The sequence below is a fragment of the Clarias gariepinus genome, chromosome 14, assembly GCF_024256425.1.
Source record: "Clarias gariepinus isolate MV-2021 ecotype Netherlands chromosome 14, CGAR_prim_01v2, whole genome shotgun sequence".
Lineage (NCBI taxonomy): Eukaryota > Metazoa > Chordata > Actinopteri > Siluriformes > Clariidae > Clarias > Clarias gariepinus.
Window position 1 is genome coordinate 6194470 of NC_071113.1, and position 16417 is coordinate 6210886.

At 41.0% G+C, this 16417-nt stretch overlaps 1 protein-coding gene across 1 annotated transcript in view; it reads left to right on the forward strand.

Moving 5' to 3' along the window:
* The window catches only part of wnk4a (WNK lysine deficient protein kinase 4a), a 53608-nt gene that overhangs the window by 19543 nt on the left and 17648 nt on the right, over nt 1-16417 (forward strand). The window contains exons 2-10 of the mRNA XM_053511510.1: nt 3752-3924; nt 4040-4260; nt 4385-4542; nt 7865-7953; nt 8401-8620; nt 12217-12586; nt 14249-14412; nt 14590-14663; nt 16015-16150. Of these exons, the coding sequence (XP_053367485.1) occupies nt 3752-3924; nt 4040-4260; nt 4385-4542; nt 7865-7953; nt 8401-8620; nt 12217-12586; nt 14249-14412; nt 14590-14663; nt 16015-16150 (1605 nt within the window). The remainder of the gene's footprint in view (nt 1-3751; nt 3925-4039; nt 4261-4384; nt 4543-7864; nt 7954-8400; nt 8621-12216; nt 12587-14248; nt 14413-14589; nt 14664-16014; nt 16151-16417) is intronic.

Consider the following 16417-nt stretch of genomic DNA (forward strand, 5'->3'; position numbering starts at 1 on the left):
TTTATGAGTTGTTTCCATACCAATGATTTATTTAAGATAATGTTAATTATCCAATTGTCCAGTAAAAAAACTGAAGACCTGAAGAATTCCCTATATCTTAAAAATGGACACAAAGCCCTGACGTTTACTAATCAGTCCTGTGTCATGCCAACAGTAACGCATCCTAAAACCATTCATGTCTGGGGTTATGTGTCAGCCAAGAGAAAGTGCTCACTTACAAACTTGCCTAGCAATAAAGAAGAGCAACGTCGCCCAACCATCCAAGAACCACCAAGTTTGGTGATGAGCAACGCCATTCCCAGCATGATGAAGCTCCTTGCTATAAGGAAAAAGTGATACCCAAGTGGGAAACAAAACATGGAAATGTTGGGTCCATGATCAGGAAACCCCCCAGATCTAAATCTCATTGGGAACTTGTGGTCAATCCTCAAGAAGTCGGTGGACAAACAAAAACCCACAAATTCTGACAAACTCCAACCATTGATTATGCAAAAATGGGCTGCGCCATCAGTCAGGACGTGGCCCAGAAGTTGATTGACAGCAGGCCAGGAAGAATTGTAGAGGTTTTTAAAAAGAAGGATCAACACTGCAAATCCTGACCTTTTTGCATAAACTTAACGTAACTGTCCATAAAAGCCTTTGACACTTATGAAATGCTTGTAATTATATGTACCATAGTAACATCTGACAAAAAGATCTAAAAACACTGAAGCAGCAGACTTAATTAAAGTAAATTAATGTTTGTGTAGGTTTTAAAACTTTCGGCCACAAAGCTCCAGGGTCGAGTGTTCGATTCTCGCATTTGGATCTGTGCAGCTGGAGGTTACATGTTCTCTCCATGCTTGGTGGGTTCCTCCATGTTCTCAGGTTCCTTCCCACTCATAGGCGTTTCTAAGTTGCCCATAGTGGGTTAGTGTGTGTGTGTGCTTGTGCCCTGCAGTGGACTGGCGCCCCATCCAGGGTGTAAGGCCAGAGACTCCTGGGTGTATGGCCAGAGTCTGTAGGCCTCCCGCGATCCTGTAGATGATAAGCGGAACAGAGCATGACTGAGGCCTCCATTACGTGGAGCACTTGCCATACCAAACCCCCTGTAGTACAAATAATATTATTTTGTTTAACTCTGAGTGACATGAGTCATCAATCACCTGACGAAACAGGAAAAGATAACACACACACACAGACAGATATTTGACATTTGTTTGCTCTCAGAAGAGTGGTTTAAGGTGTTTGTCCCTCTTATTACCTGATTAGGTATGTATTGCACAAGTCACCATCATTACAGTTGGGTTGTTTAAGATACACATACATGCACACTGTTTTTCCACAAACTCCTTGAATGCAGGATTCATGGTGCTTGCTGTGGCCTCATGGGAAGGCTTTTTCCACCAACCTGCCATGGGCCAAGAGGCCCTGGGCTAAATCAAGCCTTTCATAACTCACCTAAGCACAAAAAAGCTTTTGTCGCGTAGTAATTCATGCGTTCAGACAGTTCCTAGAGGTTTCCTGGGATTCCTCAATTTGGATCAGGCTCTAAAGAAGGGATAGCAGCATTCACATGATCATGGAACACATTTACAAAGCAGCTGTTGCGATGTGTTGGGTCTTCACCTGTTTTTAGCGGGATTTAGCTCGCCTTAACTCTCCATTGAAAACCATGAGCCAAGACAAATACTGAGTCATAACATTGCAGGATGTATCTGTATCTGTTGAAGGAAATCTTAAGAGCTTTAATAATGACAAATGCTGGGCAGAGTAGTGCAGTGTGAGAGAGAGAGTGTACAATTAATGAAAACAGTTATGGAATATTTATATCGTTAACATTACGCAATTCTGGCATGAATACCGGTGACACAAACAAAAAAAATATGGTATTCCAGATTTTGAGTGAAAGTGAAAATTTTGTCAGTGCTCCCATATATAAATGGTTTGGGGGAGACGGAGCTGGAAAAGTTGTTGCCCTTTAAACCAAGAGCATTTTGGCCTTTTACATTGGCAATCACCATTGGCCTTCACGGTCCCTAGTTGGACTTCACAGGTTTCTATATACCCATCTAGGAACCTGTGTAGTCCAACTAGGGACCGTGAAGGCCAATAGTGATTACCAATGTATTTATTCCCATTTTTATGACCATAGTAGGAGCTCCAATCAACTTTAATACACATCTACACAATACGGCCAATTTGGGAATACACATTAGCCTAATCTTCATGTCTTTGGACTGTGGGGGGAAAGCAGAGTACACAGAGGAAACTCACCAAGCACGGGGAGAACATGCAAATTCTGGTGGTATAGGGGCATACGTACTATATACATATATACCACCAGTGGGATGGGAGGGATTCTGAGCCATTCTTCTTGCAGAATAGTGGCCAGGTCAATATGTGATGCTACGTTTCCTGACTCGCTCCTCCAAAACACCCCAAAGTGGCTCAATAATATTCAGCTCTGTTGACTGTGCAGGCCGTGGGAGATGTTCAACTTCACTTTCATGTTCATCAAACCACTCTGTCACCAGTCTTGCTGTGTGTATTGGTGCATTATCAATCTGATACATGGCACCGCCTTTAGGATATAATTTTTGAACCTCCAGAATGGTTCGGTAGTCCTTGGAAGCCCATCTAGCACAAGTATTGGGCCTACGGAGTGCCATGATATTGCAGCCCAAACCATCACTGATCCACCCCCATGCTTCACTCTGGGATGCAACAGTCTGGGTGTTACGCTTCTTTGGGGCTTCTCCACACCGTTACTCTCCTGGATGTGGGAAAGACAGTGAAGGTGGACTCATCAGAGAACAATACATGTTTCACATTGTCCACAGCCCAAGATTTTCACTGCTGGCACCATTGAAACCGACGTTTGGCATTGGCAAGCTGCTCAAGTTTTATGGGTTAAAAGATAGTTAGCTTTGCTAAAGTTTATATTGATTAATCGGTGGGAAACGTACACAAGCGCACAAATGCCTGCGCGCAGTTATTGGCGTTGTGATTGCCAGGGAAGTCTGCCATCTCTCTCAATTAGGCTACACAGCCGGTTTTGGTCTTCCAGCAGTTACAGTATGGTTGAATGGCAAAGAAACTTGAAATGATTGGATTCAATTCAAGTTCATTGGATGAATTTCGCACCACTCAGGCACCATAATCTCAGATTCCTAGCTTTATGTTACAGTTTCTGTCAAACCCTTGCCAGTGTACTGCGTTTACTCTTTGTTGCTTTGGTATATTCCTTTTTATTATTAAGTGATTATTATTTAGTTTATTTATAGTAATGTAACACAAGATTCAGTTTGGTCTGATGCGTCTATTTTGGCTTCAAGTTATTATTATTTTTTTTTTATTTATCCAACAGGCACATCTATCCAATGTATTATAATCCTAATATTTGAAACAGATGTGTACAGAGTTGTGCTAATCTGGTGCTGATCTTTTTTTATTACTATTTGTTCCACCCTACAAATATATTTAAGTAACCGATTAAAAAAAAAATGAAAGATCACAATTGATGTGACTTGGATTCTATCCCAGGAACTCCGGGAAAACACCCTGAACGGATGCCACATTCACACCCAGGGGCAATTTAGCAAGGGCGGTCAACTTACTAGCATGATTTTTGGAGACAAGCAGAACATGTGAAACTCCAGAGTCGGTAATCTGAGCTCAGGATCGCTCCGTGGAGCCTGGAGCTGTGAGGCGGTAATGCTGCACCACCCTGCCGCTTGATCCTAATTTGTTTCTTAATTTTCTCCCTTAGACACGGAAGCTGACCAAAGTGGAACGCCAGCGCTTCAGCGAGGAGGTGGAGATGCTGAAGAACCTCCAGCACCCAAACATCGTTCGCTTTTATGACTCCTGGAAGTCCACAGTGAAAGGACACAAGTGCGTCCTGCTGGTGACGGAACTTATGACCTCCGGCACTCTCAAAACGTGAGTTTGATTTAAAAGGAAAAACACAGAGTGAATAAGACTAGAGTAGACGACTTGTCTTTAATTTTGTTGCTTCAAAGAATTAAACGATTTCTTGTTTCTTCTCGCTCCACAGATACCTGAAGCGCTTTAAGGAAATGAAGCCGAAGCTTCTTCAGCGCTGGAGCCGTCAGATCCTAAAAGGTCTCCACTTCCTGCACACTCGGACTCCTCCAATCATCCACAGAGACCTGAAGTGTGACAACATCTTCATCACGGGGCCCACGGGGAGCGTGAAAATCGGCGATCTCGGACTTGCTACACTTAAAAGAGCATCGTTTGCTAAAAGTGTAATCGGTAAACTCGTGCCCGTTGAGCATATTCACAATATTGCTTGTGCATCATTTTTATTATTCATATGCATCAGAAATTAATTCAACCAATCAAAATCAAGTATAAACTTTCATTTTTTTTTTTCCAGGTACACCAGAGTTTATGGCTCCGGAGATGTATGAGGAGAAATACGATGAGGCTGTCGACGTGTACGCGTTCGGGATGTGCATCTTAGAGATGACGACGTCGGAATACCCGTACTCGGAATGCCAAAATGCGGCGCAAATCTACCGCAAAGTTACAAGTGTAAGTTTGTGTCATTAGTTAAACAGTGGCAAGAGATACTGAAGAAGGTACTGAGCTCCTTCCACTGTTTCCTCTTCCATTGTTTTGTTGTTCATGTATGCCATGTGTGGCCCAGCATGAAGGAGTTTTACATAAGTGCCATATGCATGTCCATCTGGAAGTCCTTATCTAGACCAACTATGGGAGGCCCCGTGTACCGCTGCAAGACCCAAACTTTAACCCAGCGTGGAAAAGAACAGTAAACATTCCACTATATGTCTCTCGCTTTTAATTTTTTTTTTTTTTTTGCCTTCTGTCCTCGTTTCCTCTCATTTCCTTGAACACTCTCCAAGGATTGACCCTGAGCACAGATTTAATTCTTGTGGCTGGAGTCGATTAGATCTGCCGTGGACTCTGGAATGTCCCCTGCAACGATCCCGTCATTACACGGGTGTTTTTGAAAACACACTGCAGGCAACCCTCGGGATTATGTAACTCTAAAAGTAAAATAAATAAAAAACGGCGAGATTCGCAAACTCGTGTCACCAAGCAACCTGTTTGTCATGGATCAGCTTTGTGTGCACAACAAAAGCCTTCCAATTTTTGTATTTTTCTTCTTTTAAGTACCTTCATTTCCATTAATTGATATTACATTTGGCAATAAATATTGGAGAATTTGGCTCCTTGGAGAATTTAATAACCGGTAGTGCATTGCTAAATTATTATTATTATTATTATTATTATTTATTACAATTAATTACATCAGCATCATATTGATTCATTTCAAAGGTGGAAATAATATATAATGGTTCCTTTATCTCAGTGCTCGAAACATCAGATTTATTATACCTGGCATTCTGCACATTAAGAGACATTAGTGGTTGTTTCATTTTCGAATCCAATCTCTTGCAGCTCTCCGGCAAAGAGAACAAATTAAACGGCGTTTCATTGTCCGAATACTTACAGGGTGCGCATTTAGCTTGGTTGGAAAAAAATACAGCACACAGAAGTAGAAACCGAACACAGAGATCTTTCTGATGGTTTGCATGTGCGTGAACAACAAATCCAAAGGTTGGAGTAAAACAGAAACGCTATCTGCAGCGATCCATGAATACAGCGCTTCATGAACCTTCATGCTCTGCAGGGGCTCCACAAACATCATGGGGCCGTAGGGGAAGGGGCGTGAGGCGATGACTTCGCAACAGTGCTCCTTTAAGTGCATCACTAAGTATGTTCAGTGCCGACCCTCATGGGAAACACGTGGAGCAAATTGAATTCTATAATGTTATGAAAACATTTTAGAAGGAGGCGTTAAACACATTTACACTCACAGCTGAATGCTGTACTGTGATTGGTCAGTAGGTGTTGATTTGTTTTCTGTAGCAGCTTTATGACGCAAACACAGATCGATATTAATGCTTTTGCTCTAATCCAGTATGTTTTTACAGTAACAGGTAATTATAACAGACAATGTTATATAAATTGGATTGTTTTTATGGAAAACTTAAAGAAAAAAGATTTTTTTATTTATTTATTTTTTATAAAAGGTGTCCCCAGTATCTGCTTTTATGTAACAGTCGGCGTATCAAAGCATTTTTGGAACCGCAAGATAGAGAAAAGAGCCAATCATCAGAAAAATGTCCCAAAAAGTTTTTTTTATTGAATGGTATAAGGTGATGTAGTCAAATTTAAGGTGTTGCGTGATTCACATTATCAGCTCAGAAGAAAACATTCCACCTCAAACGCTGGTTTTCCTCTGGACACTCTGGTTTCCTCCCATAGTCCAAAGTCATGTAGATTAGACTAATTGGCATTCTCATACATGGTACGTGTGTAGAATTATGGATGTTTGTACAGTAGGTAATTAATATACATTAACCATAACTATTAACTCTTCATTTAGCATCAGGCACATCACACCACCCCATTGGTAATTATTTAACTAATTAATTAATACCATCATGAATTACATTTATATTTTGCTTTACGGATGAGTAGATAAATTACTCATAAGCAATACCTTTATTATTTAAAAAAAAACAAAATTATTGATAGATATACAAAGACAATTGTCCTCAAAGCCATTTCATAGTCAGCTGCGCAAAATATAGTTTTTTTGACAAATACAATAATTCACAGTGTGTTAAACTTTTATTACAAAATAAAAGTCATATTTACAAAATTTTAAACACAGAAAAAAAGTTTTATTTTGTAAATAATGATTTGACATTGTAATTAGGGGTGTTCAAGGCAAACAGGGACTTTTGACTGTGCAGAATAACAGAAGCAGTTATAAGAGTGGCGGCACGGTGGTGGAGTGGTTAGCACTGCCGCCTTGCAACTCCAGAGTCCGCGTTTGATTCCCAGCCAGACTCGATTCCCGTCTCTGTGTGCATGGAGTTTGCATGTACTCCCTGTGCTTGGTGGGTTTCCTCCGGGTACTCCGGTTTCCTCCCACAGTCCAAAAACCTGCAGATTAGGCTGATTAGCGTTCCCAAACTGCCTGTAGTGTCTGAATTAGTGTGTGAATGAGTTGCGAGTTTATGTGTGTGTGCCCTACAATGGATTGGCACCCTGTCCAGGGTGTACCCTGTCTCGTGCCCTACTCTGAATACAGGATAAAGCAGTATAGAAGATGAGTGAGAGTTATAAGAGTAAAGCCTACCTTTATTTCTCTATATAATCCATGGCTACACTAATGCACTTACCCCATTATTTCACTAGCGCTTGGATACCATCAAGGTGGGATGTTTTCTCAGTACCCCAGAGCCATGATTGGACTTCCTGCTTCCTGTCTGAAATTCTGGCCTCCCAGGAACTCCTTTAATGGTCAAAACATTCTGTGTGGAAATGGCTTTGAGCTACTAGATCTTTGGCCCCTTATAAATCAGTCTATATCTCTATATAGTGTATATCACAGATGGGGGGATCGGTTCAATTCTTCTGTGTGGCGTTTCATGGGAATGTTGTGCAATCTGTTTGGGAGTCATGGCTCCCTAAGGTAGAAAAGATTTTAGGTTGCTGTAATACCAGTGAATTACTGCGCGGTTAGTCACTTACATACCTCCCTTTCAGCTCTATAAGCTACTAATAACCCCACCCTCAATACATACCTCCTGGGTCCATAACAACTGCATTACATAAGTGTGTTACAACATGTACTGTCGTCACGTTTTGGACAACTGTCAGGAGGAAAGGAAAAGGTTTTGCATGGTTTTGCTGGTTATTATAAATGTTATATATGAACTATAAATCATATTAAAGCCTGACGATACATTAAGTCACCTCTTATGTCACTTGATCTATTTCCAAACATTTGTTGTATGCTTTTGTTGTGTCTCAGGGCATGAAACCAGACAGCTTCTACAAAGTGAAAGTGCCTGAGCTAAAAGAGATTATAGAAGGATGTATACGTACGAACAAAGATGAAAGGTAACTTGTGTTCTCTTCTTAAGTTTGAATTTTAGCTAAATGTTATTTCCCGTGGTGTTTTTTTTTCCCTAGTCGGTGAGAAAATTATAATACTGTTTGCCTGGTAACATTTGGGACATCTCCACCATCTATTCCAACTAATCACTGAGTAATGAGGTTATTTTAAATCATGAATCGTCATTGTACATTTTAATTAGCATGATTCATTTGCTTAGACTCATTGCATCCAGCATTTCCCATTGAAGATAATAATCTTTGTGTCTAACAAAAGAGCCTTAATTAAATTTGTCATATAATTTTCCACATGAATTAAATCCTTGTTATTTTGAAGCCTCTCTAGTGCTCATTCCCCAAACAATGCAGGTTGAACAATATCCTGCCTCAGACAAATAGCTTGCTAATGAAATTAAAGAACATCTACCAATTCCCATTCATCTCCATGGGCAGATACACCATTCAGGACCTACTGGAGCATGTATTCTTCCAGGAGCACAATGGGGTCCGCGTCGAGCTGGCAGAAGAGGATGACATGGAAAAGTCCAGTTTGAAGCTCTGGCTCCGAATGGACGGTACCAAGAAGCTTCATGGCAAGTACAAGGACAACAATGCTATCGAGTTCCTCTTTGAGCTCTACAAGGATGTGCCCGAAGAGGTGGCACAGGAGATGGTAAGTGAATGCAAGACTCGATCATTTTGAATTTTATTTAATATACAAACAAAATATAAAATAGCAAATCAGACCTGTTTACAAGACTGTGGAGAATTATTATTGTGTTGAATAAAAACACTGGATGTTGTGCTGGGGCTGAATTCTAGCAAACAGCCCGAAAAATGGCAACAAGTCATCACTAATCACCATTGATCCCAACGATCAGTCAGTGGCCACATTTGTCCCCAACAGGTAATCACTGACCAGAGTTGTTCCTAATGACCAATAAGCGATCACCTTTTTTCCCAACAACCAATCACTAATCACTATTGTTAACCAAAACCAATCAATTATCACCATTGTTTCCAACAACCAATCATTGAAGACCATTGTCCCCAACAACTTTTTACTGATTACCATTGTTCCCAACAACCAGTTTTTGCTTACCATTGTTGGTAAAGACCAATGACCAATCACCATTGTTCCTTACAACAAATCATAATCACCACTGTTTCCAGTGACCACATTTGTCCCCCCACGAGTTGTTCCTAATGACCAATAAGTGATTACAGTACCATTGCTTCTGAAGACCAATCACTGATCAACGCTTTACCCAACAACAAATCATAATCACCTTTGTTCCCAACGACCAATCAGTGACCACATTTGTCCCCAACAGCTAATCACTGACCAGAGTTGTTCCCAATGACCAATCACTGTTCACCATTGTTTCCAAAAACTAATCAATACTCACCATTGTTCCCACAACCAATCACTTAATACCATTGTGTTCAACAACTATTTACTGATTAACATTGTTCTCACCAACCAGTCTTTGCTTACCACTGTTCCCAAGGACCAATCAGTGATCACTCATGTCCCCAATAATCAATCACTCAACACCATTCTTTCCAACATCCATTGGTTCATAACAGCCAAAAGCAAATCATTGTAAAGCTGAAAAAAAGTTGGAAAATCTATCAGAGCAATGGGAATAGCCAGTGTGAAATGGAATGTCCTGAAAAATGAAGGAAACCACTGATGTACTAACAAACCGACAGTTTGGCCAAGAAACATAGCCATAGATGATGACAGAAATATTGTGAGAGCTGTGAAAACAAGACCCAAAACAGCAGTCAATAAATCAGCAGCAGCTTCCACAGGGCAGAGGTGATTCACAATCCATCATTTGAAAAAGATGTTAAAAGCAGAAATGTAGAGACCACAGCACAATATGTAAACCACTCATGAGCAGTAAGGCCAGAGATGAGCCACATAAGTTCTGGCAGCAAGAGGAACCTTTAATAAACTGACGGGAAAAACCAAAGTGTGGAAAAAGAAAGGATCTGCTCATGATCCAAAGCACACAAAGCACACTGGTCATGCATGGTGAGGTAGTGCTGTGGCACGGCTGCTTCTGGAGCAGGCTCACTAGTCACTAGTCTATGATGATGCAACTCATAATGGTGGAAGCAGAAGAAGCTACAATAATATGCTGCCAATATCATGGAGAGCTAGACTGTGTAACTGTGGAAGACAGCTTTGTTATACCTTATTAGTAAGGGTTCAGATTTTTTGCTCAGACTGGAACAATAATAGGCTCTCTGGAATCTTATGTCAGCGTCCCAGTAGGTCTGTTTGTCTCCTTACTGAGTCCTGATTACCAACTCTTACTGTACTACGTATGGAAAGACACTTCTTAAACTATCTGCTATTAAAGTTCATGTGTTAAGGTTAATCCGTAAAAGGTTCCCTTAGTGTAGGGTACTTTTTCAAATACTTTTGGATCGGATTCAGAAGGCCACCTTGAGCCGAGCCGTGCCCCTGGCTGCATAACAACGTTCAAGGACACGGCTCGGCAACCTATTCATCACTTCGGTAATATGAGATGCAGGACACAGGCGGAAGGAGAGGTCACGTGCTTCGTGACAGACAGGCTTTAGAGGTGTATTGCAAAACAACCGCCCTCAGCGTTTCTTTTATCCAGCGGATTTAATAGGACCGGACCTTCTGTTAATTAGGCCAGATTTCCACAATCCTTCCTTTCTCTCACCATGTACTTTTCATCAAGAGCAAATTTACTGATCGGCTCTGGGTTATCAGGTTAATCTGGCTGGCTGAGACGATGATAGACAGTCCAGAGCATGTGGTTTAGATCAAGTGCAACCAGAGATGCTGCAATCCGAGTAGAATACACGAACAAAACAATCTGATAAACTCTGTACGTACTTGGAGAAACTCACTCAGGATGTCTTATTTGTAAAGGCACTTGTTTGTAGAGGTACACATTTTACCGATTCCACAAACATTAATTGGATTCCACCAATTAAGTCACTGATTACGTACTGATATAGACAAACAGGAAGGGTATACAATATGTATGTACATATATGGTACAATATGGTCCTACAAACCATACTGCATTTAATGGTAATAGTAAGTCAAGTCACTGGATTTGGACTCATCTGACTTATGAATAATAATGAAGGCTTATGCATTTGTGAAGTTGTCAATATTGGTCCATATTCAAAGTTGGCGATATGAAATCTAAAAGTGCCATTAATATTTACATATTTGCACTTGTTTTAGGGGAGGACTTTACTTACTCACTTACTCATCGTCTATACAGCTTTATCCTGTATACAGGGTCATGGGGGGCCTAGAGCCCATACCACGAGACTTAGGACACAAGCAGGGGCTACACCCTGGACAGGGTGCCAACACACACACATACTTTGGGAATGTCAATTAGCCTAATCTGCATATCTTTTGTCTGTGTGAGAAAGCATGAAGAGAACATGCAAACTTCATGCACACACCTCGAGGCAGGAATCAAACCCAGACCCTAGAGGTCCCTAGGATTTTTTCCCAGATTTTTTTCTATAATTTCTACTCATCTTATTTGAGGAGTTGGCGCAGGATAATACAGTATGTGCCTGTTTTGAGGGACACGAAGCCGCGACCTGCTCACACACAGAAGAAAGCGCTATCCGCCCCTTCCGCTTGCATGATCTTTTTTGTCGTGACGCCCATGATTAACTAGTGTCACCGTGATTAGTGTGGAAGTGCAAGTATGTTACCCCTTTGCCCTGAGACAGCATGGCTACCCTGCCCCCCCCCGGCTCCCATCTATAAACAGATGTAAATTCTCCTAGGAGTCGAACTTGTGGTCTCCGGATGATAGGATAAGCGCTTTTCTGTTACACACCTGCTTGGATTGCTGGCCTTTCTGCATCATTTAAAGCTTGCAAACCTGAATATACGCCCCTATCATTAACAGATTTTTCTTGAGTAGATGAGGCTCTTCTATACTGCCACGGCCACACCTTAAAGCACAGGCTCTAGCTCTTTACACAGACAGGAAAAATGCATTTAAGTTCCGTTCACAATAACTCATACTGTAGATGACAACTCCACCTCACACAAGTAAACGAGGAGCATTTAAGTCTGAAGTTATGTCTGCGCTCTGAATAGCGTTTTTGTTAAGAAGCTCTCACTTGAGGCTTGTTTAGTGCTTCAGCTGAAAGCAGAGAAACATCAACTACTGTACCTTGTTTCATATTTAATATTTGGTGTGTGCGCTTCTCCGGTTAATTGTGTTTCTTCTTTCTCAGGTGGTGCTGGGATTTGTGTGTGAGGCCGACTACAAATTGGTTGCCAAGGCAATGCGGGACCGAGTGACGGCCATCAAGCGGCAACGCGAGAGACAGCGTCGGATACGTGAGGAGGAGAAGAAGAAGCAGGAGGAGACCATCGAGGAAGAACCCGAGTCATTGTTGCCTAAGCCCACGGGCCAATCGTTTGATAGCCCCGCCTCTTCTCCTGTCCTGTTCCCGCCCATCCTGCCTCTTCATGACCGTCCCGCTGGCTCTCCGGTCATCTCTCCAGATTACGCGATCAACGGGGGCTTTTTACAAGAGCCGGAAGAACCGGAGGCTGACCAGCATTTCCACATCCGCCACACCAGCTATTCCTCAGTTGCATGTGAGCAAATCGGATCTGAATTGTTTTAATGTTTTTGGCCAACATGCCGTTGTGTAAGAAGCCAGTTTATCACATGCAGCAATAAAACCATCAGCCTGTCTACAGATATCTGGAACCTAAATAGCTAAGTGGGGTTTCCTCCCACAGTAAATGTCACCATGATTAAGTTGTTGGAAGGTGTGTGTCATATGGTCAAATGGACATAGTTAGCGATCAGGCTGTTAAACAGTCCAGAGCAACAGAGAAGTACCTAATAAGGGACATTATTAACAAGCAATGTAGTCAGTAGGGACGAGTGATTTGACGTATACAGTACATGAGTCACATCTTTCACTCTCTACTTTATGCTCCAGTAGCACAGCATGCCTAAAAGTGTAAAATTTCTCCACTTGCCCTTCATGGAGCGTTAAGTCCGACAGCTTGAATGCCGAGGAAGGTATGCCGTGGTCGACTGCCCTCACCTCATAAACTAAATTTAATCGTCTGCACGTATGCACTGCCGGACAGGGCTTTGAGTTACTGGGTCACGCAGGAGCGAAGGGAAACCTGAACGGAGAGATTAGCTCAATTATTCACTCCCACACCGCCTTGCGTCATGTGCTTTTCAGCGCCGATTGTGCGCGCATGTCTTGCGTGCACGTCTTCTCAAATCGCTTAGAGAGCAAGTAAGACAGCTTCGTGTGAATGAGCAAACAATCAAACGATCCCAGACCAAACCCAATATCTTGTTCAAACATTTCATTCAGTAAGCTTGAAGAATAGTTATTTTGCAGATTCTGACATCTGACAAGGTGCCAGTAGTCTTTATGATTATAATTAATGAGACAGAATAAATACTGGATCTAGGACTTACCAGGTATTTTTTATACTTAGTTATTTATTTTTTTTTGTTTAGACTGTTAAACGTTGGAGTTGCTTAAGTTTCAAGATTTTAACAGTGGGGTTGAGCAATACAGTTAACCTGATCGATCAGTTCTACTTATAGTTCACACTTTATTCTCATGTGCGTATGTTAATAACCCAGAAGGAATTTTTCTGCTCATCAAAAGGTTGTGGTGATGTCACAATACAGACATCAGGACGTTGGCGTTTTTTTAAAGAAACTACTTTAATGAAATGGCGTTAGAACAACATTGACTACATGTTGATTAAAACAAACGGTCCTAACACGATGCTGCAGAAACGACTTCAAAATCAGAGGAATACAAAACTCAAACCCCTGTTGCTGTGGTAACGACACCATGTGCTTACCACTGGACCGTAATTTGGGAGCTAAGACGCATCAAAGAGATTGGAACAGGAGATGCGTGACATGAGATACACTCGCTGTGTGCTGAAAGCTGTTGTGTCCGTCCCAATTCTGCACCCTGTTACGAACTTAAAGAATGATGGATATAGTCGGATGTTGTGCAAATGGGTGTTGTTTGGCGTAAACGCTCCAAAACTTTTTTCTGATTGAACTGGATTTTAACACTTACCACATTTCTGCGAGCAGATTGCAAATAAATTAATTAGTTTATATTTAACTTGATATAAGAATTAAGTAGGTATTTTAATATGTAATTCATATTTGTGTTAAAAAAATTGCAGCATTAATTAATCAGGGTTTTTTCCTTTCCATAATGTATGTATGTTTTTTGTTGTTGTTTTTGTTTTGTCTAGCTGACTGTGAGACAGACGGGTATCTCAGTCCCTCTGGCTTTCAGGATGGGCTCGATGCTGCTGGGCGCAACATCTGCATCCCTTCTACCCCACCTTCTCGTTTGGCCACACCCCCAATCACACCCACCTCAACTCCACCGAAGCCTCTTCTCCGCTTTCCCTCGGTGAGTGCTCAGGAGAAAAGTGCTTGCTTCGAATTCCATCACAACGTACGTACAGTACATGCGAACGCGCCAGGCTTTAGTTGACATAATGTTACAAATTCTAGTTCCTTTATACCATGATTGCGATGGATGGAAGGTTTTGGTGTCTAAAATCCTTTTCTAATCCTCTCTTGCCAGAGCATTGCTGTATGTAATAATATCGAGAAAAAAGTGTCAGGGCCTCCCAGTCCTTTCTCCTCATCTGTGGACAGGTAAAAACCTGCTTCGGCTAAGCTGTCTCCACACACACACACACACACACACACATCTGGAATACTTAAAACACTTATATCAAAGTTCTTTGTGTATACAGTTTTGCAGTTTGTGTTTAGACATACTGAAAGCACTGAAAGTTTTGGAAAATAACAGCTTTCCTATCTATAGAGATGTGTGATTTGTGTGCATGCATGTAAAAGTGTGTGTGTGTGCTTGTTGGGGTTAGTGGGCTGGGCAAAGACTTCTCATATTGTCCTCTGGGCTTCATCTTTCAAAACAGAGCACATTCCACTCATGTGCTTCTCGCTGCTGGTTAAATTCAGTAAACACTACGCTCAAAAAAAGACGAACCTCCGCTCTCCCAACCGTGTCCCTCAGTGGGCTGGGACTTTCGAAAGCACAGAGTGTGCCAAGCAGCAGGCCGCTCGTAAACGCTTCGAAGCATGGCAGGAGGGCGAGGACTTGGCAGTGTCCAGTGTGCCAAAAGACATACAGTATAAGACACAATTAGCTTTCAGGACAGCTTTGTATTCTCGCAGACCTTCAGTGCTACAAACTACCATGTTTCAGTAATGTCATTTCTAAGACGCTTTTTTTTTACATGTATAAAATTATACAATACTCGGCATCATATATTAACGGAGGTAGGAATATTTTTTGCTGTTAAAAATAATTACAAATTATACTTCCTGGGTTAAAAAGTGACAAAAATGATAAAAATGTATCGCTTGATGAACTCCTGATGAGTGAGAGCCTGTAGGGAAACGCCAAACTTCTTGTATGCTTGCAGATTTAGTTTATTCCCAGGATAATAGACCCCCTCCGCTTATAGTGTGTCAGCTCGACCAATCAGGGGAGAGCAATCCTTACATGCCTCCTCCAGCGTGAAGACATCCATTCAGAGCCTACAGGGTTATTTTCGTTCTCTTCTGTCCCCGTGGGGAAATTCTTCCAATGATTAATTTTAAACAATAATTACTTAAAATATTAGTCTAGCATGCGCCAAAGAGGTATATATATATATATATATATATATATATATATATATATATATATATATATAATAGAGAATTTTTTTTTGCACACTTCAGGAAAAAAATATTAATAATAATAATAATAATAATTATTATTATTATTATTATAATATATAATTAATAAATAATATTAACATACATAGCAATATATAATATATAGCAATTTTTTTTTTCAAATATTTATGTTTTTTTTTTTTTTTTATAAACAATTTGGCCTAATATATACACACACACACACACACACATATATGTGTGATTATATATTATATATAAATCTGCTGTCTTCGTTGTCTAAAAGCTCAAATCTTTACAGTTATGCCTCAGATGTGGCCTCGGGTTTGAGTGACGGCTACGAGGGCCAATCAGAGAAGGCGAGTAAGGCAGCTGGCCGGCGGACAGCAACGAGACTGTTCAAGAGAAGGGCCCGGTCCCGCCTGCGCATTACAGGGGTACAGTTCTTCTGTCAATTACTGCGTTTATTATTGAGTCCAGTACCAAGAACTGTTTTTATTTTTTAACAACTATTTGAGTTGGACATGAGGAGATGGCGTGTCATCAACGTGCTTGTATTTAGATGAATGATGTGTTGTGTTGTGTTACAAGAGCCTTTTATAGTATCAGTTGGATTTCTGTAACATTTCAGCGGAACGAAATAGTCTGACCTGAGAAATGACTTTTATTTTTTATTTTTTATTATTATTCCTGTTAAATACCTA